We start from the raw sequence: 26,871 nt of genomic DNA on the forward strand, positions 1-26,871 counted from the left end.
GTGAATCAAAGAAGGATTGACAACGTGACGCTGTTCCTGCCTCACTTTCTCTCTGGCGAGAGTGTCAGTGGTGCAGCGAAAATGTTCCCAACGTGAGCAAAGAACACAACAGATAGTGGAAACCTGAAAAAAGCTGGAAATACTGAGTCAGCATTGAGCACAGTGTCTGAATGGATTAACAGATGTACCACCTCAAAATCTGCCAAAGAGCAGTTCAATAACCTTAACGATATATTTCAGGCAGATGGAGACAACTTAGCGAATTAAGATCACTGTTCCCTTTCCTTTCAACATTTTGCCAAGTGTGATTGTTAGTACAAAGCCCAGTGTGGAGCCCTCAGATATTATCCTAATATCTGTACTGAAATATTGCAAAGCAGAGGAACAGGTTTCTGAGTGTGACTCGAGAAAGTGTCTCATTGGCAGTGAGCTCCAGTACACAGAAGGAAGGTCCATAATCCTTTACTCAGTCACGTTCCTCTGCTGGTTTTTTAATGAATGGGCTTCAGAAAACTGCTTCATCCAAGCTGTTCACATTCTTAAGGGCGGGTGGGGGTGATTTTTATTTTTATTCTCTTGTGGGACATAGTCTTTGCTGGTTGCACCGGTATTTATTGCCTGTCCCTCGTGGTGAGCTGCCTTCTTGAACTGCTGCAGTCTGTGTGCTACAGATTAAACCATAATCCACTTAATTATGGAGGAAATTTCAGGATTTTGAACCAGTGACACTGCCGGAATGGCAATATACTTTCAAGTCAGGATGCCGAGTGGCTCGGGGGGAACTTGCAGGTGGTGTTGCTGCTATGTATCTGCTGCCTTTGTCCTTCTAGATAAAAGTGGTTGTGGTTTTGGAAGGTGTTGTTGAAAGATCTTTGGCAAATTTTTGCAGTGTTCCTGTAGATAGTACACACTGCAACTACTGAGCATTGGTGGTGGAGCGAATGGAGTAAATTAAATACTTGCCATTTTCTTTTGATGCTCAATATGATTTGTTAAAGAGTGTACCTTATTGAAGGATGCATCTGCAACATAGCCACCACTTTCATCAGCTCTATTGGAAATCAAAATGAATTGCTTTAAATATTGGCTTCTTCCTTCACCCCTTTTCATCCAACTGTTGGTCTGACCAGAATCTTCATTTCCAGTCTATTTTCACCTAAGACCCGACATCCCAAAGTACTGCCTGCTGATTTCCTTTCTACAACACCCTCTACATCCCTTCAGCTCTTCTAAGCATCTGTGTCCATCTCTTGACAACTACTGCCCATTTTGCTTTCAAATAAACAAAATAACTTTAAAAAGTTGGCCAAGAAACATCACACAAGTTAAGTGTTCCCCCTTATTAATCACTAACAGCACCTCCTTAACTTAAAAGCTTAGAAAAATGTCAGGAATTACTTGCCTTGCTCTGCGTTATCTTATTTTTCTTATTCAACACAAACACGGCTTTATCCACAGCAACTAGACCAACTGTTGCCCCCGAGTCGCCTGTGATTTTCAGTTGAAACTGTTTGCCAGGTTTGTAGATCTTGTTTTCATGGTGTCGGTTTGCAGCAGACACTACTAACTGTGAAGAAATGTATGTCAGTCTGAAATCGTCACAAAAACGTGATAACTTTTGATTGGTGCAACTCATCACTGCTGAAATTAGAGAAACAGAATACTAAAGTTATAGAATTAAAGAATGAAACAGAAGAGAGAGAGGTCAGTCAGCTTTATTCATTTGTAAGAATTATCCAATTCCTAGCCCTATAAACTTTCCCCTTCAAGTATTCACAAATTCTCTTTGAATTTGAGACTTGCACCGTCAGAGGCTTTGCCTTTAAGAGATTTTACTTGGAAGAATTTTTTTTACTTTTTTATGGCTTCCAACACTGTAGCAACTCTACCAACTACTAAACAGTTGGCTAAAATGCAACTCGCATATGTAGGAATAAGTACTCAAGGTGTTCAAAAGTCTGAGGGGTTTTGAGTACAGGTTTTGTGTCAGCAAGAGGGATAGCGATTGCAGGACACAGATTTAATATAAATTGCAATTCGTTATGAGGAATATTCAAAGCAGTTCAGTCCATTTGGCCCCTCAAGCCAGTTCTCCCATTTAACAAGACTATGGCTTCCATTTCTAATCCCTGTTTCCATTCCAATAATCTTTGACTGTTCGATGGATCAAAAACCTAACTGAGCCTTGAATATAATCAATGAGCCAAACTCCACTGCTATTAGTGGAAAAGAAGTAGTCAATTAAATTGTTATGTTGTTTCATTTTGCTCTGTTAAAGTTACAACAACTGTTAATAAATAATTAAATCCTTTCTTTAAGATACAAGCCCTGGATCAGGATAAGTCACAGAGTCTGGAATTGGTCATTTTAAAGTCTGTTTAAACATAATTTTTGAGGGTCTTTGAAGGTTTTAATCGTATTGCAAATACAGAGGTAGGAAGGTTGGTTTGATTTGATTGAGAGTGTGGTGCTGAAAATGCACAGCAGGTCAGGCAGCATCCGAGGAGCAGGAGAACTGACGTTTCAGGCATCAGCTGCCGGACCTGCTGTGCTTTTCCAGCGCCACACTCTTGACTCTGATCTCCAGCATCTGCAGTCCTCATTTTCTCCTAGTTGATTTGATTTGGTCATCTGTCTCATGTTGTAACATACTGCAGAGTAACCTTTTATGTGGCACCATATCAAATGCTTTTTGGAAATCCAAATACACTACTCCTAGATTGTCTCCTTTACCCAGCTCACTCGAAAACTCCTCAGAGAACTTTAATGATATCATAGTAACTCTATCTGATATTATCATGATTGTCAAAATGTCCTGCTACTATTGCTGTAGTAACCCATTTCATTTTAACACTGAAAGATGATGTGCTAACTCGTGTAGTTTTGTGCTTTCATTCTCCCTCATCTCTCAGCACTGGGGCTGGGTGTGAAAACATTACAGATTCCTAACTGAAACAAATCATTAGAAAACAGGAATGCTTACTGTTCCCATGCATGTGTCTTTCACATCAATCCAGACAGAATCAGCAACCATTTCTATATTTGATCCCTTTGTCACGTAGTAATAGACCAGTAGTCTGAAGGATGGTATTAAGTTAGAGGTGATTGGAATGAGCATGTTCACCACAATTTGGCCAATCTCCCTTGGCTGTCGTCCAACGCTCACAATCTTCCCTTTGTTTATCAGCTGATTAAAAGGAAGTGAAAATAAGTAGGTTAAAATACAATTGATCATTTTGAAACAAACTAAAACAGAGAGAAACGTCAGCAGATCATGCAACATCTAAGGAGAGAGGAACAGAAATAGCATTTCACATCTGATGGGTCACTGGATTTGAAATGTTCCTGACGAAGAGCTTATGTCCGAAATATCGATTCTCCTGCTCCTTGGATGCTGCCTGACTTGCTGTGCTTTTCCAGCACCACACTCTCGACTCTGATCTCCAGCAGTTCTCACTTTCACCCACTGTTTCACTCCCCACAGACGCTGCTAGACCTGCTGAGTTTCTCCATAATTCTCCATTTTGGTTTGCAGATCTCCACAGTTCTCTGTTTTATTTGAGACAATTTTGAAGAAAGGGCCTTCATTGCATTTCAAAAACATGAAGTAATTGAGAAAGTAAAGCAGCTTAATATAAACTATAAACATATTTTTGAACAATTGAATTCTTACAATTCCAAACGCACATTAATAAATAGCTATGCCTGTCTTAGCATAGTGGAAACAGGTCAAATTTTGAAGTACCCAAAGGCTTTGTGTGCTTTGAGAGGCCCGGCAGAAATTATTTATCGGGTTGAATGTGTTATAGTGTTGCTCTCAGAATGCCGTAACCTGCTGTCGATCCACGGCTAACATGGATCCCATAAAAGATCGCTCCTTGATCCTACAACCAGCCACCAAGGATATCAAACCTTTCCTTGTAACTGTCGTAGGCTGAGCCAGAAATGAAAGCAAACTGATGGAAATGCTCAGGATGTCAGGCAGCGTTTGCAGAGAGATACAACATTAAGATATCCTCGAGACAGGAAGACCATGAGAGGAGATCTGATTGAGGTTTTTAACATCAGGAATGGGGAGGCAACGGCCGAGTGGTATTATTGCTCGACTATTAACCCAGAATAATGTTCTGGGGACCTGGTTTTGAATCCTGCCATGGGGCAGATGATGGAATTTGAATTCAATCAAAATAAATCTGGAATTAAGAGTCTAATGATGACCATGAAGCAATTATCAGAAAAGCCCTCTGGTTCACTAATGCCCTTTACGGAAGGGAAATCTGCCATCCTTACCTGGTCTGGCCTACATGTGACTCCAATGTGGTTGACTCTCAACTGCCGTCTGAAATGGCCTAGCAAGCCACTCCATTGTATCAATTGCTGGAAAGTCACAGCAAATGGACTGCAGTGATTCAAGAAGGCAGCTCACCACCACCTTCTCACGGGCAAATAGGGATGGCCAGCCAGCGACGCCCAAGTCCCACAAATGATTTTTTTTAAAAAATGAGTGGATGGGATAGGACAGATAGCGTGAAGCTGGTTCTACTTGCAAAAGAAGCAAGAGTGAAAGGGATTTTAATGGTTTAAAGTAAATAAAGCAAGGGTGAAGTAGGAAAAAGAACTTCTTCACACGGTGAGTAGTTAGGGAATGCAATGGTCTGATGGAAATATGATGGAGGCAGGATCGACGGAGGCATTTCAGAGGGCATTACTGGGATTGCAAAGGTGCGTAAGGATTTGAGGGAAAATGCAGGAGATGGTTACTGAGTGCCGATCAGGCCCAATGGGCTGAATGGCCTCCTTCCGCACTGTAACAACTCTGTGATTTGAGGCTGATCTTAATGAAGGGCCAACAGCTTGAAACATTCTCTCCACAGAGGCTGCCCAGTCTGCTGAATGTTTCCCAATGTGCTCTCTTTATTTCAGATTTCACCGTTTCCAACATTGTGTTTTTGTATCAGACTTAACCAGACATGGCAACTTTGACTGCTCTTGGTTCAATTCCCGCCTCAGGCGACTGACTGTGTGGAGTTTGCACGTTCTCCCCGTGTCTGCGTGGGTTTCCTCCGGGTGCTCCGGTTTCCTCCCACAGTCCAAAAAAAATGTGCAGGTTAGGTGAATTGGCCATGATGAATTGCCCGTTGTGTTAGGTGAAGTGATAAATGTAGGGGAATGGGTCTGGGTAGGTTGCACTTCGAGCGGGTCGGTGTGGACTTGTTGGGCCGAAGGGCCTGTTTCCACACTGTAAGTAATCTATTCTAATCTAATCTAATCTATACCCTGAGATAATCTTCCAAGCAATATTCTTTCTCAAAAAAGAGCCCTACTTCCTATGTTGTAATATAGAGAGGAGACGGTATTGGAATTTAAATACCATTTATCAAGCACCCAGGACATTCTAAACTAATGAATTAATGCAGAGTTTTTGTATTGTAATCACTGTTGTAATGCAGAAGGAATATTATTACTGATTTGCAGACATGAAGACCATAACCATGACAATAAATATCTGAACGGATAGTGCTCTTTTGCAATGTTAAGTGAGATATAAATGTTATCCATATCACTTCTGCTTTCATCTAACTATAGGATGGTGCACCTTCCACCCCACAGGATGATGAACAGACAAGGCCTGGGATAAACACCATCCCAAATCTACGTCATGAATTTCAGTTCCACCATTCCTCTCATGCAGAATAAGGATTCAGCCCTTGTTCCAGCATCCAATTCTGACTCATACGATGGCGCCAGAGTGTGGTGACACTGTACAACACAACATTTTTGACTGTATTTTATGACAAAATACACATTACAATAAATAAATAAAATTAAATAAATCGGTTCATTCAAGGCTGATGGATTTCCACCTCTTGTTCTAACGTTACATAACCTTTAATCCCTTTAATTCCACAAGAAAGCTTGCTTGTGGAAACTACAGTAGTAACTGGAAAGCATAAGGATCTCACAAATGGGAGGAACTTGCATAGTGTGTGCAAGTGCAAGTGCAGACTCTTAACTACCCTCTGGGGCAATTAGGGATGGGCAATAAATGCTGGACTAGCCAGTGATGCCCACATCCTCTGAATGAATTTTAAAAATATATAATCCGTGAGTTAAAATGATACGCAACCCAATGGACAGAATGGCCTCAGTGATATCTCTTCCCTCCACAAGTGATTGCTTTTTAAACCGAAGACCCGCTAACCGCCGGTGAAACAGAAAACATACCATATAGGAAAAGTACTTTATCTGGTTCTGGATTCCTGCATTGTCATTTCGGAGACTGAGATGAACGACCAAATTACTTCCAGGACTTAGTTCTGCTGGCTGAATGCCAATGTGCAGGTAGTTCATCGAGCCAGCCTGTGTCTGATATGGCTGTGCCACCATACTTGCAGAGGCCTGCCGTGCTTTAGGAGTGTCGGGAACGTTAGTCTCAACCTGTAAATAGGGAAATGAACAATCCAGAAGCAAACTGCTGTCAATTAGTCACGTGCAAATGGCAAACATTTACTAAAGTGAGATTAATCTTCCATATCAGGGATAAAATCGGCAGGAAGAAGGTTGGTACACCGAGACACATGTTCCTCCAATGTTGGCCTGACAATCATCCCAGCTTTAATCACACCACTACTACTGGGCATGTCTTAGGTCGAAAGGAGGGACTGGATTCCCTCCCTCTGGAATTCCTTCCTTCCCTGAAACAAGGGAAGTTCTGTTTTCAGGAAATTAATCTGGAGCCCAAATGCATTTTTTTTTAAGATCAATAAAACAAAAAGTAGATCTGACATTCTGTAATCTTCAATTCAAACCACATTGCAATTGTTCATTGAATTGTTCACCATCATAAAGTAAAGAATATTCTCTTTGTTGGTAAAAAAAAGGTCATGGGAGAATTTAATAGATGCATTTTAAATTATGAAGGGTTGTGATTGAGTAAGAAATAAAAGATTGCTTCCATTTGTGGGTCTAGAGGACGTAAATTTAAGAAAGTTGTAAAGAAACGAAATGAGACCGTTCGCTATCTTGTGAATGATTGCAGTACGAAATGAATTCCCTGAAAGTAGATGGTGGAAGTAGATTCAATATGTGACACTACTATGACTTTGAGGATTGTATTTTCTCCTGGTTCGTTTATGAAGAAAGGTCAAGGCAGAGGAGTTAAGCAGTCCACTCGGAGCCAATAAACAAAACAATTGGAGAGGCTTTGGGTTTCTTTTTAAATGGTTGGAATGTGTTGTTGCTGTGCCACCATAGTCTTACAAGACCATCGGGGTTGCTCATTCATTCGAGAGAAGTAACTGGTTGTGATTTAACCTGAGGGCCGCCAGACCTCAAGCAAGAGGTTGAGAAAGAGAGTCATTTGTGGTAAACTCAAACCGGTAAGGGGGATTGAACCCACCCTGTTGGCATCAGACTACCCTGTAAACAATCCAGCCAGCTGAGCTAAACAGATTCCCAACTGGAATATAGAAGCAGCCTGAATGGGTGGGAGTCAAGCTCCCGGGTTTTTAACTTTGGTTTTCAGTAACAGTTGCTCCTGGGGTCTTGGAGTTGGATATGGAAGTTGTTTTTCATCTCTGTATTACCACTAAAAGCTGGGGTTCTCTGCCTGCTGCTAGAATTGCATGTGAGACAATCTCTTTTACTGAATTTGCCTTTGCCAAGGGTGTGTTTATGGGAATCATCAGGGTTTGTGACATAAAGCTCAGATAAAGAAGAAATGGACAAAACAATATTTATCTTACTTCTCATATAGCAAAGATGTTGTACCAAACATGATGCCATGAAAATAAACGCAGCCTATCCAGGCCTTTCTCTATAACCCAAACCTTCCATACCTGGCAACATCCTGGTAAATCTGTTCTGAACCCTCTCCATTTAATAACATCCCCCCTATAACTGAGCAACCAGAACTGGACACCAATCTATAGTTCCTGGGCTTTTCATTGCCACCTGTCATGAATACTGGCACTATGCTAGCCAACCTCCAATCTTCTGGCATCTCACTTGTGGCTATCAATGATACAAATACCTCAGCAAACGGTTCAGCAATCTCTTCCCTCTCTTCCCACAGAGTTCTAGGAGACACCTGATCCAATGTTAGGGATTTATCCACCTTTATGCTTTCTAAGACATCCGACATTTCCTCCTTTGAAAAATGGACATTCTTCAAGATGTTGCTATTTACTTCCCCACATTCTCTATCTTCTAAATCCCCCTCCACAGTAAATGCTGATGCAAAATACTCATCTAGTATCGCCTGCAGTTCCATACATAGGTGCCCTATTTTCTCTTTAGTTACCTTTCTGTCCTTAATATATTCATTGAGGCATAGAGATGTACAGCACGGAAACAGACCCTCCGGTCCAACCCGTCCATGCCGACCAGATATCCATAAGACCATAAGACTATAAGACATAGGAGTGGAAGTAAGGCCATTCGGCCCATCGAGTCCACTCCGCCATTCAATCATGGCTGATGGGCATTTCAACTCCACTTACCAGCGTTCTCCCCATAGCCCTCAATTCCTCGAGACAACAAGAATCTATCGATCTCTGCCTTGAAGACATTTAGCGTCCCGGCCTCCACTGCACCCTGTGGCAATGAATTCCACAGGCCCACCACTCTCTGGCTGAAGAAATGTCTCCGCATTTCTGTTTTGAATTGACCCCCTCTAATTCTAAGGCTGTTTCCACGTGTCCTAGCCTAATGGAAACAATTTCCTAGCGTCCACCCTTTCCAAGCCATGTATTATCTTGTATGTCTCTATTAACCCAATCCCAACCCAATCTAGTCCCACCTTCCAGAAGCCGGCCCATATCCCTCCAAACCCTTCCTATTCATATATCCATCCTAATGCCCTTTAAATGTTGCAAATGTACCAACCTCCACCACTTCCTCTGGCAGCTCATTCCATACACGAATCTTTTCAGATTCTCCTCAATCCTATTTGCCAAGGCTGACTTATGCCCCCTTTTCAATTTCCTGTTCTCCCTCTCAAGTGTACTCCATATAATTGGCTCAATGGCAAAAGACAGAGAGTAGTTAAATAACCTATTATTCTGTTCTGTTTTCCAATAGAGTTAAGTCATTCCAATTCTTTCTTTTGTTGTATTTTAACTGCAATGTGTGAATAAAGTGTGTTTTGCTTCAAGACTGTAGTTTGACTGATCCGGAACACAACGCAAGGCAATTACCTTTAAAAAAGAAAAAATTAGGATCTAGGCTATTTTTTTTTTAAATATATTTTGAGGGGGTTTGGTCTGATCCTTGACAAATAGTAACATTCAGAAAGGACATTGGATATATATGTGAAAGGCTGTGACATGCAGGGTTAGGAAAAAGAGCAGAAAGGTTGTACCAAGTTAGGTGGCTGTAGAGCGAGCAAGGCCTCCTCTGTGCCTCATTAGATTACTTACAGTGTGGAAACAGGCCCTTCGGCCCAACAAGTCCACACCGACCCGCCGAAGCGCAACCCACCCATACCCTTATATTTACCCCTTACCTAACCCTACGGGCAATTTAGCATGGCCAATTCACCTGACACGCACATCTTTGGACTGTGGGAGGAAACCGGAGCACCCGGAGGAAACCCACGCAGACACGGGGAGAATGTGCAAACTCCACACAGTCAGTCGCCTGAGTCGGGAATTGAACCCGGGTCTTCAGGCACTGTGAGGCAGCAGTGCTAACCACTGTGCCACCGTGCCACCCATGGTCTATAGCTCTCTATTTATTGTACTCACCTTTACTTGTAGAGCTTGTGGCTGTCCAACAGTATTTAATGTCAACCTGGCAACACCATCACTTTGGGTTTTTGAGTGACTTTTTCCTCCATTGACCATCACGGGGATTCCACTGGCTGGTGAACCATCTGGGTTTGTTACGTAGACCTCAGATAAAGAAGAAAGATAAAATTTCTCATGGAACAAAGATACGTATGTAAGGTTTAGAAAGGAAGGATGAAGTAAATGGAGAGGTTTGTACCATTAAATCAAATGGCATTCCAGGCTTGTAATACTTGGAAGTCTTGGTAAATAATATGGTGTACGGGGAGGTGACTATTTTTATTCCTGATTTTTCTGCTTCAACCATGTCACTGCCTAAATCATAAGGCAAAGAGAAACATGAGTAAATGTACAGTGTTTTAGCAAATACCAGAAGTGAAACATTTCTGCCAAAGGCTTATTAAATGAAACACTGTCACTGCCTCTAATGCGCTGTTTTAACAGAAAATAAACCGAGAACACAATTAACCAAACCTAGATTAACGATTCATTGGATTTTCACTAATTGGTTTTGCAGTGAATTCACTACTTTTTAAAATGATAAATCTTTTAACTTTCACTGAGGGACAGTTGCACAACAACGATGGACAAACATTGACTCTCCTGCTCCTCGGACGCTGCCTGACCTGCTGTGCTTTTCCAGCACCATCTAATCTTGACTCTAATCTCCAGCATCTGCAGTCCTCACTTTCGCCTAAGTAACCTAGGGGCACAAACAAATGCTTCAAAGGCTCAATTTCAAATCCCATTGTCGAGGGGAATTTAAGTTTGATTAGTTAATGAATCTGGAATAAATATACTCATTACAAAGAATAAACAGTCTCATTAGGATTGACCACGATATGATCAGATATGTTGGAGAGATCTTGTGGCGCGATGGTAGTGTCCTACCTCTGAGACAGCTTACCCAGGTTCAAATGGGCGGCACGGTGGCACAGTGGTTAGCACTGCTGCCTCACAGCGCCTGAGACCCGGGTTCAATTCCCGACTCAGGCGACAGACTGTGTGGAGTTTGCACGTTCTCCCCGTGTCTGCGTGGGTTTCCTCCGGGTGCTCCGGTTTCCTCCCACAGTCCAAAGATGTGCGTGTCAGGTGAATTGGCCATGCTAAATTGCCCGTAGTGTTAGGTAAAAGGGTAAATGTAGGGGTATGGGTGGGTTGCGCTTCGGCAGGTCGGTGTGGACTTGTTGGGCCGAAGGGCCTGTTTCCACACTGTAAGTAATCTAATCTAATCTAAAATCTCACCTACTTCAGACATAACATCTTTGACCAGGTTGATTAAAAAAAATTACTTTTTTAGAAGTCAGATGGTTATGAAAAACTCGGCAAGTTTATTTAGTTCTTTCAGGGAAAATAATTTATCACCCTTAGCTGAGCTGTTCATCCTGTGACACCAGATACACAACAGTGTGCAGCTGCTGGTCTGAAGTAACTGGTTTGTATCAAAACTGATCTATATCAGTTAAACATTACTGACATACTTTCTTGGATGAGGCAGTATTGTAAATGACAATGTTCTGGGGACTTAGGTTGAAATCCTACCATAACAGCTGGGGGAATTTGGATTCAATGGATAAATATGGAATAAAAATGATAGCTGAAGGGGGAACATACCGCCTCTATCAATTGTTGTAAAACACCTGCTGGTTCACTACTCTCTGAAGCACCATCGTTAGCTAGCTTGGTCTAAATATGATTCCAGACCCACAGGCAGCATCCGAGGAACAATAGAATCAGGCATAAGCCCTTCATCAGGAATGAGGCTTGTGGGTTGGGGGCTGAGAGATGGACGGCCCTGGCTTTTTCAAGCAATGCATCTATTCAAGAAAGAGATCAATAGATTTTTGGATCTAACGTCATGTAGGGATAGGATAGGGTGGAATCGAGGCAAAAGGTCAATAAAGCTGTTATGGAATGGTCTATTCTGCTGTCACAAAATTAACACTGCTCTGGGACATTTATAGGGATTCCCTATTTGTAAATATAAATAGTAAAAGCAGAAATCAATCCTTGTTTTCACATCTTTATCTCACATACAAGATGGCCCTTTAACCATATTATGCACAATGAAATATACAGTTGAACATGTGTTGCTGGTCAAAGCACAGCGGGCCAGGCAGCATCTCAGGAATAGGGAATTCGATGTTTCGAGCATAAGCCCTTCATCAGGAATGGCTTCATCAATCCATTCCTGATGAAGGGCTTATGCTCGAAACGTCGAATTCCCTATTCCTGAGATGCTGCCTGGCCTGCTGTGCTTTAACCAGCAACACATGTTCAACTGTGATCTCCAGCATCTGCAGACCTCATTTTTTATACAATGAAATATACATACCTGTATGTGTTATGACACTGGCAGTAATATAGATTGAGCACCCTACAAGTTCATAAATGTCAGGAAAGCTGGTCTTGAAAACTTCACTTGTCAAAGAAGCATCTCCTTGTCCATCTACAATCTGAAATTAAATACTTTAGATCAGGCCAGAGTCCTACAATAACTGCAGGACCCTATTGAATAAATTATCCAATAATTTTCTAATGTTCTGCTTGTGTATCCTCTGTGAGTTTTGAGAAGATTTGTAGCTCAGGTTGAGGTTCTGGATGTAGGTTTGCTCGCTGAGCTGGAAGTTTCATTTTCAGACATTTCATCGCCATACTCGATAACATCAAGGGTGAGCCTCCTAATGAAACCATACTAGGTGACATCATCATGATGGCAGCGAAACATCTGAAAACAAACCTTCCAGCTCAACGGGCAAACCTACGTCCAGTGTGTCCTCTGTATCTGTAATGAAGTCCAGTCCACATTGGGCACTGGATATTTAGAATCTGAAAGCACTGGACAGTGTGATTGATTACTATCCCTGATTTTAAACCCGTAAGGGCCAAGAACATTAAATGACTTTGTTTTGTTGATAGCTGTCAGTTTTGTACGACAATGTAAGTATTTTTCAGTGTGAAAATGTTTCCTCATCAAGAGAACAGTTTTTTTCCAACTTAGTTAATTCTTCAAACTCTTAAACTTTTCCACTTATCATTGTGATGCGAATCCAGACGAACATGTCAATACAAAAACAGACCTTCCTCAGATCATTGGACCCGAAACATTAACAATGATTTTGCTCCGCACATGCTACCAGACTTGCTGAGCGTTTCCAGCAACTTTTGTTTTCAATTTACAGCATCCAAGTTCTTTCAGTATTTATCAGATTTGTCAATCCAGATGAATATGCCGGCAGTTGGGTGAATCCCACATTTAGATTAGATTAGATTACACATTTAGAACATAGAACAATACAGCGCAGAACAGGCCCTTTGTCCCTCAATGTCGCGCCGACCTGTGAACTATTCTCAGCTTGCTCCTCTACACTATCCCAAAATCATCCAGTAATATTCCAGTAATCTTTTGCTTTTTCACTTACAGCGACTGATTGAAGTGATGATGGAATGCCTATCCTTTCACCATCCTTCATTATTCCAAACATAACGAATGCACGACCCTCAACAGGCTTTCCATAAGTGAATCTAAAGATGAGAAAATAGGACTGTTAAAATGGTCACTGGAACCAGCTTGCTGGAATGCTGGTCTCTGAAGGAAAAATACTAACCTTGCACTGATTGAAACATCCAGTCTATTATCATCAACATAGAAAAAATGCTTTTCTGCTTCAAGGGTAACTTCAAAACTCGGTAACACTATCAAAACAAGTCAAGTCAAAACAGCATTTAAAATATTACAATTACTGACTGATTCCTTTGTTGCTTTACATTCAAATTTAGACACACACTAAAGTATCACAGTCAAATGAATCACAAGACAATGACTTTTATGCTGCTCATTGAGAAACAAGTCCTAGAGTGAAAACCAAAAATAGTTTCATGAACTTTTTCAACTCGTTCTAATGCATGAAAGCACAGGTTGGTCACGTGAAACAAAATGATTGAGGAAGCTGTATCCATCACCTCACAGCGCAGCTCCTTTATAAATATTGAATCAAGCAAACGTCCCGTGAAGAGGTTAATCTCCCTTACCAACAGAAATAGATTTTTTTTGAGAATAGACTCCCTACAGTGTGGAAACAGGCCCTGCAGCCCAACCCGACCCCTCCAAAGAGTAGAAAATGTGTTGCTGGAAAAGCTCAGCAGGTTAGGCAGCATCCAAGGAACAGGAAATTCGACGTTTCGGGCATAAGCCCTTCATCAGGGCTTATGTTGATGAAGGGCTTTCCTGTTCCTTGGATGCTGCCTGACCTGCTGTGTTTTTCCAGCAACACATTTTCAGCTCTGATACTCCAGCATCTGCAGACCTCACTTTCTCCCCTCCAAAGAGTAACCTACCCAGACCAGCTCCCCATTGCTCTACACTTACCCCGACTAATGCACCTAACCTACACACCCCTGAATACAATGGACAATTTAGTATGGTCAACTCACAGAACCTAAACATCTTTGGATTGTTGGGGATACCAGAGCACCTGAGGGAAACCCATGCAGACACGGGGAGAATGTGCAAACTCCACGCAGTCACCTGAGGCTGGTCCCTGCCACTGTGAGGCAACAGTGCTAACCACTGAGCCACTGTGCCACAAGGGATACATTAATCAATGGAAATCTTTGGGGATTAAAGATCCTAATTTGATGTTACACACTTGGCACAATAATAGCATAGGACTAGAATGGGAATAAACTAAATCTTTTGGTTTTTATTTTGAAGAACATTTTTTGTAACATAACTGTGCCATCTTGAGCTGAGTAGGTTATCTGTCAATGTCAACAGGCTTGCTATTGACCTGGCATGATGGTGATGTTAATGAAGGCAAGGATGGCTCTTGGAGGGCGCTGGTCACGTCTGTTGTGGAAGACTTGCCAAGTGGTATTCACTAATGAATATTGTTAGATATTATAATAATTCTTCCAGGGTGTAAAATCCTTGCTGGATTCTACGTCACAGACAAGTGGTGACTGAGGTTGGGTTGGTCAATGGATGCAACTGATAGTGGGTGAACGGGCGGTGTAAGTTGTGCTATTGCAATGGTTTTTGCCACCAGATGTTAAGATCACTGAAAGTTTTGGGATCTATTATGAAAATGCCACTAAGTCCTTCCTTATGAGAAACAGCAAGGCATGGCTCTCAGCATGTCCTGCACCCACCTTGTCCATTCCAAGGATTGGTTATCATCCTATCAGATGGCTTTTGAAGAAAGGATCCAAATGTTGCAGCATCTCTCACAGGATTGCTCGTCATGGTTTCCACACTCAAGCATCCTGTATGCTGCAAGATGTGGACCTTCATTTGGTGTCGATTAAAGGCCTCAATGATCAATGCACCATCCAGAGACCTGCCTGCTGCAGACTTAATCAGGGCACATTGACAGGGTGCCCGTTCAACCAACCACTACCAGCTATGAGCATATCAGGTAACATCGAACCCCTAGAGCATAGGTATAGGCCATTCGAGTATACACTGCCTCCCTGAAGAGCATCCCACACCCACATCCTATCCCCGTAACCTCGCATTTGTGATGGCTAACTCATCTACCCTGAACGCTGCAGGACATTTGAGAACGGCCAATCAACCTAACCTGTACTGTGGAAGGAAACTGGAGAGCCCAGAGTAAATCCACGGAGAATGTGCAACCTCCACACAGTCACCTCACGCTGGAATCAAACCCAGGTCTCTGGTGCTGAGGCAGCAGTGCCAACCAATCATGCAGAAGGGGGGATCCACTGGCAGCTGAAGAATAGATCCTACAACTCAAGAGAGTGATCTTGCAAAATCACAACAAGACATTCCTCAATAGCACGATAGTTGCATTCTTGTGCAACCCTGTGTTATAGAAAAATTGGACTTTACAATGTTTAAAATGTTCCTGCTGTAGTCACGTTACAGCCAACACACATTTTAAAAGATTGTTCTTTCGAAACTGCGTCCCCACTTCCTCAATCACGTTACAGCGAGTTTGCATTCACAAAACGCACATAATAACAGAACAACCTGTGCACTGAAATGTTTTGTTTTATAGGTTTTGTACAATTTCTATTTTAGTTGTTGATGGGATGGAAGTGCCACTGCCCACAGGCCAACAATTATTGCCCATCTCTAGTTGCCCAGAGGGCAGTTGAGAATCACCGACAATGCTGTGGGTCTGGAGTCACATGTCAGCCAGACCAGGTAAGAATGGCAGATGGCCTTCCCTGGAGGACAGCAGTGGCACAGTAGGGTTTTTTCCTATGACATCTGGCAGTGCTAGTGTGGTTATCATTAGACTGGCTTTGAATTCCAGATTTGACTTCAGATCTCCCCAACTGCCATGGTGGGACACCATGCTCCCGGGAGAACAGCCTGGGGAATCTGAATTACTCGTCAAGTGACAGCATCACTCTGCCACCACCTTGCCAAATGTAACAAAACAAAAAGCTAGGTTTCCAAACTGTAACATTTATGCTGGTTTATTAAACCTATACCTTGAGTTGTCTTCCTTTCAGTATCTGTTTTAATACAACAAGGCAGGGCATAGAAGAAAGTAGACATTAGTTCAAGTTACCCACCATATTCCTTAACTTCAAATTCAGTTGTGTAATTGACATAGCTGGCCTCTTTATAGCTTGCAGCAATCTTCCACACTCCAATGCTGGAAAATACATCAGTTAAGCAATTTCAGCTTTATTCGCTATAAAGAATGGCAAATCTATGAGTCTCTACTATTTTAAAATCTATTTAATTTAATCAAAATACATTCCCCAAATACCAAAGCATAATTAACTCTTGTTAGCTTTTGTTTAAAGGACACACTGAACAATAAAGTTCAAATTCAACAAAGCACTTTGAATTATTAGGTTAGATTACTTACAGTGTGGAAACAGGCCCTTCAGCCCAACAAGTCCACACTGACCCTCCAAAGAGCAACCCACCCAGACCCATTCCCCTACATTTACCCCTTCACCTAATACTACGGGCAATGTAGCATGGCCAATTCACCTAGCCTGCACATTTTTGGACTGTGGGAGGAAACGGGAGCACCTGGAGGAAACCCACGCAAACACGGGGAAAATGTGCAAACTCCACACAGACGGTTGCCTGAGGTGGGAATTGAACCAGGTCTCTGGCTCTGTGAGGCAGCAGTACTTGCCACTGTGCCGCCCATAATTAATTAAAGAAATAAGTCTGACTGGGGGGGTGGCATGGTGGCTCAGTGGTTAGCACTGCTGCCACACAGCACCAAGGTCCCAGGTTCAATTCTAGCCTGGGGTGACTGTCTGTCTTTGTACATTCTCCCTGAGTCTGCGTGGGTTTGCTCCGGTTTCCTCCCGCAGGCCAGGTAAATAGGCCATGCTAAATTGCCCATAGCGCTAGGTGCATTAGTCTGAGGGAAATGGGTCTGAGTGGGTTACTCCTTGGAGGGTCAGTGTGGACTGGTTGGGCCTGTTCCCACACTGTGGGGAATCTATTCTAATGGAATGAAGGGTCTGTATTTAATGAGAGGTTTCACACCTCCCTTTTGTACCTTAACATCTGTGAGCAGTTCAGTGACACGACAATAAACCAAGTGGGGATAAATTGACTGAGATTTCAACTCTGCGACACCCCTCCTTGACCTGCAGGAAAACTGTACAATTTTGTTTTAAGCTCTGGACCAAATGAGCAGGCAACGGAAGCTGCATGAAGTAACTACCTGGTAGTTTGGAAAACTCCAAGTGGAATTGAGCTCAGAGTGTGTTTTTGGGAGATCTGATGTTCAGAAAGCCAGAGGGTCAGCTGGGAAGGCATCGAGCAAAATGTGAATTGATTTGGAGTTACCATGTAATGCAAGGAATTGGCCTCAGGTGCTAGTCCACTATGTCAAAAACAAAATTGTGTTGCTAAGGTAGTGCTTGCTAAAACTCTTCATTTTAATGTGTAACTCTCAACTTCTTAATTCACTGACTGTTAAATTAACCCCAATTGAAAATGTTTAATTTCTAAACTCCTAATGTCTGGTTGAGTCACAGAAAAGGCCTAAGTCTGCATCAATTGACTCTTCCCTTCTGAGACCATGCTCTTATTTTCTCAAGAGCACCAGGTCTTGAAATGTCAACTCTGATTTCTCTCCACAGATGCTGCTACACTTGCAGAGCATTCCCAGAAATTTCAGTTTTTGTTTCTAATTACAGCATCCACAGTTCTTTCAGTTTTTATTTTGTATATATACCCACTTGCACTTCCCACTGCTCCCTCTTAGACTGGTATTTATATCGACTCACAGTGTGATCACTGTTTTTTTATGACTGGTTTTTACACCTACTCACAGTGTTAAGTATGTAAGTTAGCTCACTGAGCAGGAAGGTTTGATTTCAGGTGTTTTGTCACTATGACTAGGTAATATCCAGATTAAGAGTCTCCGGTGAAGTGCTGGTGGTATGTCCCGTCTCTCTGTGCTCACTGCTCCCTCTCAGACTGATATTTACAGGTACATAAGGTCTAGAAATTTCTAACAGAAACTTTGCACCATATTTGCTAAGTTGTGTTATACAATGAAGGAGTGTACTGTACCTTTAAGAGAGAGTGAAAGCTGTTTTGCACTGAGAGCTAATAGGAGGCATCTGTCGTGTGACTAGCTAGCAGTCTTAATGTATACTGTAGAATTGAAAATACCTAATATTTGGCTGTGAGACAAATACCTGAGTTTTGGTTGCTGTTTTGACAACCATTCGAATTTAGCCAATCTGCTTAACTTATGCCCCAGGATACTAAAACTCAGTCTTGAGTTTTAGTTTTTATTGTTTTTGCCAACATCAAACCAATGAGACAATCCAATTTTTGGGGAATAAAGAAGCAGACATTTTGAGAGTCAGATAGATAGTAACTACCATCAGCAGTGTAACTGCTAGCACTCTCTATCAAAGGTAACATCTTTGTAGCAAAAGATCAAAAACAACCCAGGGAAATCTTCAGCCAGAGATTTTGAAATTAAGTTGATGCAATTTTAATTTGGGCTTTTATGGAACAGAATCTCATTATAGAGTTGGAGGTAGATAAGAAGTATTTAAGAGAAATGGGGCTTAGATTTGTAAATTGTTGCTATTTAATGTTCACTTTTACAGTTAAAGAATAAATTGATTTTTTTTCTTTAAATAGTGGAATTTGGGAGTTCTCTTTAACAGATCGAGGCAAGGTGAACTTTTGGTTTAATTAGCAGAAGAGCTCACTGTCCTGTTGTAACACTTATAAAAGTTCCTACGGTAAAGAAACCCTTAAAAAGGAGTCATAGAATCATCATAATCCTAAAAATAAAGTCCTTAAAAACTGTTTTTAAAAATTACCATGGTTACAAAAACACTTACAAGTTAATTAACTTTTTCAGACAGACAGAAAACTCCATATACCATTACTTTGAGATTCAAAAATTCGAACTTTACAAATGATATAAAATATAAATACAAATTCACGCATTGCCACATTACATTTGTTGTTGATGTGCAAATTGAAGATGCTGTTTGCATGACTTCAATTAAGTTGTAGCTTGAGTGAGGTTATCTAGAGTAAATCAAATTATTTTCTTCTGCAAATCAAATTGTTTCGTATTGCTGTCCGTTATACACAAAATGAAGGCTCTCACATTTTAAGCATCAGAATCACTTCAAGAACAATAATCTTTCGTTATGTCAATCTCCAGGAGAACTTAACACAAGTATCTAAAGTTTAGATCCTATGACTGTAACATTCCTACTGCGACTAGTCTTTGCAAAGAGTTAGAGCAGAGTGAAGCTGGAAAAGCACAGCAACTCAGGCAGCATCCAAGGAGCAAAAAAATCGACAGTTCGGGCAAAAGCCCTTCATCAGCCCTCTGCAAAGAATTAGTCATGAGTGTCACATGATGATCAATTAACATTTATCAATATATATGTAATCTTATTAAAATTAGCTAAGAGCTTAATTTGTCTACAGTTTGACAAGCTGTGGTATCATTTAATAGTTTCCGTATAAGTTATGATTGTGAAAAGACATTAAACTGTGAACTTGCCAAGTCAATGAACAATTTAAGAACATTTATTCACTATGCCTTGACACCAAGGTGCTTGTACTTTACACTTTTTCTACTTACTTCACAATCTCGGGTACTTTAAATGTGCTTCCAGTAATACCACTGGCATCTTTGGCAAATACCTCGTCCCTCCTCACAATAACACCTTGTGGATTCTGAGAGAAAGATATGCAGTGAGAACATATTCTGTCTGGATGTAGGTTTGCTACATCTCGCTAACATATTCCGTCCTAACCAAAATGAAATACTCAATAACTACGGCAACCAACAAGTTCCAATATTGATATGGCAAACCCAAAGTTTGGGAATCACTAGTAACTTTGTTTCTTTAAGACAAAAGAATTGCTCAAAAAGGCTCAAGACTATCAGCTGATCCCAATCTAAGTTTTTGGTGCTTAAGAAAAATGGGGATCTCTGCAAGAGAAAGTATGTTTGAGTTAATCTTTAGAATTCATGGAGGAACATAGACAAAGGGGAACCTGTAGATGTGGCGTACTGAGATTTCCAAAAGGCCATGAAATGTCAAATCAAAAGTTACTGCACCAAATAAGGGCTTGTGTTGTAATGAGAAACAGAGTAGCATGGACAGAGGATTTGGTAGTTAACAAGAAGCAAAGAATAGAGATAAATTTGTCATTTTCAGATAGGCCCAGCTGTAATTTATGAGGTGCGACAGGAATCAATGCTCAAATCTTCACCATTCAGAACCGATGTCAATGACTTACATGAAGGGACTAAAATGTATGTTGCTAAATCTGCTGAAAACACAAATATAGGTGGGAGAGTAGGTTGTGAAGTGGATAGAAGAAGGCTGCACTGAGGAGGTTAGTTGAGGTGGGAAACCTCACAACCTTTAAAAGGTTCTTGGATAAGCACTTGAAATGTCATAACATTCAAGACAATGGGTAGAGTGAGGGAATGTGAGACCGGTATCAATTGCAGTATATTTTTGGTGTAGAGACTTGATGGGCCGAAGGGCATCTTCTGTGCTGATTGATTCTATACAGTTAGGTTAAGTAAGCAGCCAAAGCATTGGCCACTGGAGCATAATGTGGGAAAATGTGAACTGGTCCACCTAGACAGGACGGATGGAAAAGCAAGATAGCATTTTAGGATAGTATCCTTCGAGAGAAGAAGGCTGAGTGGCCATCTGATTAAGGTTTCCAAAATCATGAGCTGGTTGGACAGAGTAGATAGGGAGAAGCCGGCCCCACTTATAAAAGAAGAGAGAACAAGAGGGAAAGGATTTAAAGTCATGTGCAAACAAAGCAAGAGTGACATATGAAAAAAATAGGTGCACCCAGTGAGCAGTTAGGGTCTGGTATGCACTGTCTGGAAATGTGGTGGGGACAGGTTCAACTGAGACATTCATGAGTGGCACTCAAATATTATTTTGAAAAAAAAAGGTGTGCGGGTTTTTGGAGCAATTCTTTCCTGATGAAGGGCTCATGCCCGAAACGTCAATTCTCCTGCTCCTTGGATGCTGCCTGGCCTGCTGTGCTTTTCCAGCAACACATTTTCAGCTCTGATCTCCAGCATCTGCAGGCCTCACTTTCTCCTATTTGGAACAAAGGCGAGAGATTGGCACTAGGGAACCCAGGCATGATGGGCCAAATGGCCTCCTTCCGCACCATACTTCTGGGATTAAAAGAGGTAAAGGAACTCTGTAGTACAAAGGGATCTGAGTCACTCAGTGGATGAATAGTGTAATGATCATCTTCTGTATTTTTGATTGTTGACAAAAATAACACTGGTTTTGTACAGAACTGCCTTGGTGGGATTTGAAGACAGGTGCCCAGAACATTAGCCTGAGGCTCTGGTTGGCTCACCCAGTGACATTATCACTGCACCACTGCTTGTTGCTTCCCCACCCACGTTAGCTGCTGAAGGCTTCACACGATCGCAAGCCTATTGGCAGAAGCATTGGGAGAGAACCAGTCTCTGACTGGAGGAGCTGTTTCTCACTAATTCTTTCCAATCTATTTATAGGGTCGGCTCCTCTCTCAATGGTTGTCACCCTGGGTGGATTTGCTTGGGGGATTTGGGGTCTTCAGATACTGTGATCGAGGTTGAGCCTAGCTCTGTCCAGAGATTTAACCAGACACCTATCTAGTTCAGCTCCACCCTTTACAAACTGAGATACTGAGGAGCTCCGAATTTCACTGTCCTCTGAATGAGACAAAAAGGTCTTGTGCAGCTCTATGATATATAAGAAGATACATTACCACAAAATCAACAAGAGCAGTTTTTTTGATGGGCTTCATGTCGTTGTTCACAGTAAGTAACCGGTAAAGAACTGAGGAAAAATTAAACAAACAGCAATTAATTCACATTGTGTGTTCTTGCAGTGAACTATAAATAAATAAAGCTTTGTGTGCGATAAAAGACATAATATTAAAAAGCAGATAAAAATCATACAATGAATTATACTATTGTATATAAAAGTAGCGAAGCATGTTGCCATTGACAACTTTAGATTGACAAAGGAAAGCAAGTTTTTTTGAAATATATAGGATGGACATTGAATGTTATAGTGAGCTAAGCATTGACTTTTGAGATCTGGGTGCAAACTCCAAACACATGGTAAATATACCAGATTCGTCCTCACAAAAGCTGACCTTGGATGTAAGGAGCTAATAATGTTGTATTTCTATTTCTTTTTTCCTTTTTTTCAAATAGGAGATTCTAATAAGCAGTAGTGTTTATATTCCCCAGCACCCATGTTGAATGCTGCATTTCTATGACCAAGTGAGTCCAAAACATTTCATACTAGATCAAGAATTTCCCCAATGTAGCCACAGTTATAATTCAGTAAACCTGACAGCTAATTCAAAATTCAACATGGTTAATGACCAATGCAGCTGTCTATTTTTTAGTAATGCTGATCCAGGGATAAATACTAGGAAGGACATCATTTCTGTGCTCTAGTCCTGGAGTGGGATTTGAAGTCACAAGCTTCTAACTTAGAGATAAGAGCACTAACAACTGACCCATGACAAATATCCCACAATGCCACCTCAAGTGAAAGATCTCTCTATCCAGGTTGGACAGCTATTACAGATTACATTCAGAAACAATGTTATTTTACAAACAAAAAAATCCATCATCATTTTGTTCATGGTGATTGGACTGAATTTTAAGATGCTTGCCCTGGAGCTCCACTTATATGTTTGAAACATAGAATTTAGGAAGTCATTTAGGCTCTCCAGCCTGTTACATCATCCAAGGGGATCATGGATACCTTGTGACCTACTCCTTCTACCTGTCTTGAGCCCGTTAGCAAAAAGTTGCTGATACTCCATCACTGAGTGAGTTAAAGGTTGAGAAAGTAGGGTTTTTTTTGGCCTCTCGGTGAATCAATGGATGTGGGGGCAAGGTGAAAAGTAGGAGGTCTTGCACAATATCAGCTATGATTAGTTTGAGTAATGGAGCAGACTTGGAAAGCAATGTGACCTACACCTACCCTTATCTCTTATATTCATGCGTTGATAAATTTGGTTAACAAAATTCTACTAATCTCGGTTTTAAATGTAATAATTGATCCAGGATCCATTGCATTTAGGGAAAAGAATAGCAAACATCTCCCACCCTTCAAGAGAATAAATGCATCTGTGTGTGGCTTCCATGCAAACACCTTTAATCCCAAAAGAAGAATCCTACTCTCCCCAACCCAATACCACTCAAATTGACATGTCACTCCATTTCTTTGAAAATAATCCCATCAACTTAGTTCTTTACTTCTATATTAAAGAGATATCAGGAGAAATGCAGCCGTAGTTACCAGTCTGAGTTGGTGTGTAGATTGGTTTATCAGTCTGGATAAATATGTGTCCTGTTTGATATGAAATAAGGATGACTCGCTCCAACTGAAATGCTGTTGATATTGCTTCCAACACCACATATTCGGGTAATTTTGTATCTTTGGGAATTCTATCACTGGGTATCTACAAAAGAAACATAGAGAGAAGTTCCAATCAAAATAAACGCAGTTGTTATGTAACTATTGCCCCCAGCAGTTTCTTTTTAGCCTAGATATTTCCTAGGGTTTCACCTGCACTGAGTGAATAGCTTTGATTATAGTAAGGCCCAATTACAGAGTTATGGTTCTGGCATCCCATTGCAGTACTATGTAGGGGTCTTTCCTTGCTCAATGCTTCTTAGTTGTGGTCCTCTAACATTGCAACTTCTGTCCTTTTTATCAAATGGGATGGTGGAATTCAGTACGTCTGTGAGATCCATGAGGCAGGGAGGCCATGTCACACAGGGTGTGCTGTAGTGACTTAAGTTAACAAAGGAGGACTGTGCAGATGTTGGACTTCTGAAATCAGACATTCTGGCGAAGGGTCAGAATGTTAAGTTTCTCCAATACACACTGTTTTGCATACAGCAGTCACGCCCCATCATGTTGGGCCCTGAGTCAATCAGTGTGCTCAGGTATGGATGGTGAGAGGAGCTGCAGCTTCAAATAATCATGTCAGCAATGAACAAACCGATACAGCGCAGACATGAAATGTTTAAGTAACTGCAAAGCCCAATGAAGAAGACCTGCCTCTGGACTCTGCCATTCCTCACAGGGTCAGCCTGCAGAGATTCGCAGAGAAATGACAGGCAACTGTACCCAAGGCTCTCAAAGACCAATAGCAAAAAGGGGAAGGGTCTATCCAAGGTCTCACTGCTGTGCTGGCTTCAGTACATCAGCACTTGGTGCTTCAATAGAATGGGTGGTATACAATGTTGTTTCTCATTAAATAATGTTGGTCTTATTAACATTGATCTACCCTAGTGCTCGCCCTGTGCAATGTAACCTGCATACCTCTGTCTAAGTCTGTTTGAACTCTACATGCTTGCTTCCATTCCTGAAGAAGGGCTTATGCCCGAAACATCGAATTTCCTGTTCCTTGGATGCTGCCTGACCTGCTGCACTTTTCCAGCAACACATTTTCAGCTCCTATGATCTGCCTGTATCTCTCGTAACCAAAGCTTTTCACTGTACTTCAGTACACGAGACAATAAATCAACCAATAACTACTGTGGTACCTGTGCAGCCTTCTGAGTGGTCTGAGTAGAATACTTAAATCAGAGTATCCAAAATGATAATGTTTTATTTGCTGTGCCTCCATCAAAGCACTTGGGAAAAGGAGTGAGTCAAAGGGTCAGGGCAGGCAGGAGCAAAGCAGAAAATGAGGTAGGACTGACAAATAAAACTGCACTTATTTCAATGCAAGAGGCTCCACAGATGAACTCAGGGCACAGTTGGAAACATGGAACTGGGAAGTCATCGCAATTACAGAGACTTGACTCAGAGATAGACAGAACTGACAGCTTAATGTTCCAAGGTGTAGATGCTATAGGAAGGATAGAAAGGGGGCAAGAGAGGAGAGAGTGTGGGGATAACAGTAAGGCTGTACTTAAGGAGGATATTCCTGGGAGCATGTCTAGGGAGGTTATTTGGTGGAACTGAGAAATAAGAAAAGGATGATCACCTTATCGGGATTGCACTGTGGACCCCACAATAGTCAGCAGGAAATTGAGTAACAAATTTGCGAGGAGATCTCAGTTATCTGCAAGAATAATAGGGCAGTTATAGTAAGGGATTTAACTTTCCAAGCATAGACTGGGACTGCCATAGTGTTATGGAGATGAATTTGTTAATAGACAATAGGTGCAGGAGTAGGCCATTCAGCCCTTCAAGCCTGCACCGCCATTCAATATGATCGTGGCTGATCATTCCTAATCAGTATCTGCTCCCTGCCTTATCTCCATAACCCTTGATTCCACTATCTTTGAGAGCTCTATCCAACTCTTTCTTAAATGAATCCAGAGACTGGGCCTCCACTGCCCTCTGGGGCAGAGCATTCCACACAGCCACCACTCTCTGGGTGAAGACATTTCTCCTCATCTCTGTCCTAAATGGTCTACCCCATATTTTTAAGCTGTGTCCTCTGGTTCGGCACTCACCCATCAGCGGAAACATGTTTCCTGCTGCCAGAGTGTCCTTTATGGAGACGAATTTGTTAAGTGTGCACAAGAACATTTTCTGATTCAGTATGTGGATGTATCTACCAGAGAAGGTGCAAAAGTTGACCTACTCTTGGGAAATGAGGCAGGGCAGATAACTGAGGTGTCAGTGGGGTAGCATTCTGGGGCCAGTGACCCTAATTCTCTAAGGTGAAAAAGGATAGACAGGATCTAAACGTTGAAGTTTTAAATCAGAGGAAGGCCAATTTTGAAGGTATTAGGCAAGGACGTTTAAAGTTGATTGGAATAGATAATCCCAGGTAAAGGGATGGCTAGAAATGGGAAGCCTTCAAAAATGAGATAAAGAGTCCAAAAACAGTATGTTCCTGTTCGGGTGAAAGGAATGGCTGGTAGGTGTAGGGAATGCTGGATGACTCAAGATGCTGAGGTTTTGGTCAAGAACACAAAGAAAGTACAGTACATGTCAGATATAGACAGCAGGGATCACGTGAATCACTAGAAGAGTAAAAATACATTAGAAGTATACTTAAAAGGGACATCAGGAAATCTAATGGGGTTTTCTATTAAGTACAAAAGAATAAGTAGGGAGAAAATAGGGCCCCTTAAAGATCACCAAGGCAGCCCATGTGTGGGACTGCAGGAGATGGGGGATACTAAACTAGTATTTTACTGTGGAGAAGGAAGAGAGAGAATTTGGGGAAATAAAATACCCATACTACAGAGAAGGTGGTGCTGGACATCTTAAGATGCATTAAGGTAGATAATTCCCTGAGTCGTGATCAGGCATATCCTAGAACTCTATGGGAGGCTAAGGAAGTGATTGCTGGGCCTCTTGCTGAGATAGTTGTATCATCAATAACCACAGGTTAGGTGCCAGAAGACTGGAGGTTGGCAAACGTGGTGTCACTATTTCAGAAAGGTGGTAAGGACAAGCCAAGGAACTATAGACCGGTGAGCCTGACATCAGTGTTGGGCAAGTTGTTGGAGGGGATCCTGAAGGACATGTATTTGGAAAGGCAAGGACTGATTAGGGATAATCAACATAGCTTTGTGTGTGGGAAAGCATGTCTCACTAACTTGAT

General features: G+C 41.6%; 1 protein-coding gene across 1 annotated transcript in view; it reads right to left on the minus strand.

The window, feature by feature from the left end:
- LOC132835854 (complement C3-like) overlaps positions 1 to 26,871 on the minus strand; it is a 119,397-nt gene that overhangs the window by 85,824 nt on the left and 6,702 nt on the right. Inside the window, exons 3-14 of the mRNA XM_060854950.1 lie at positions 23,592 to 23,754; positions 22,036 to 22,106; positions 19,871 to 19,965; positions 16,338 to 16,420; positions 13,397 to 13,484; positions 13,211 to 13,313; positions 12,124 to 12,244; positions 9,988 to 10,103; positions 9,747 to 9,893; positions 6,226 to 6,438; positions 2,984 to 3,187; positions 1,403 to 1,567 (exon numbers count right to left, since the gene is read on the minus strand). Of these exons, the coding sequence (XP_060710933.1) occupies positions 1,403 to 1,567; positions 2,984 to 3,187; positions 6,226 to 6,438; positions 9,747 to 9,893; positions 9,988 to 10,103; positions 12,124 to 12,244; positions 13,211 to 13,313; positions 13,397 to 13,484; positions 16,338 to 16,420; positions 19,871 to 19,965; positions 22,036 to 22,106; positions 23,592 to 23,754 (1,569 nt within the window). The remainder of the gene's footprint in view (positions 1 to 1,402; positions 1,568 to 2,983; positions 3,188 to 6,225; positions 6,439 to 9,746; positions 9,894 to 9,987; positions 10,104 to 12,123; positions 12,245 to 13,210; positions 13,314 to 13,396; positions 13,485 to 16,337; positions 16,421 to 19,870; positions 19,966 to 22,035; positions 22,107 to 23,591; positions 23,755 to 26,871) is intronic.

The sequence above is a fragment of the Hemiscyllium ocellatum genome, chromosome 45 (assembly GCF_020745735.1).
Source record: "Hemiscyllium ocellatum isolate sHemOce1 chromosome 45, sHemOce1.pat.X.cur, whole genome shotgun sequence".
Lineage (NCBI taxonomy): Eukaryota > Metazoa > Chordata > Chondrichthyes > Orectolobiformes > Hemiscylliidae > Hemiscyllium > Hemiscyllium ocellatum.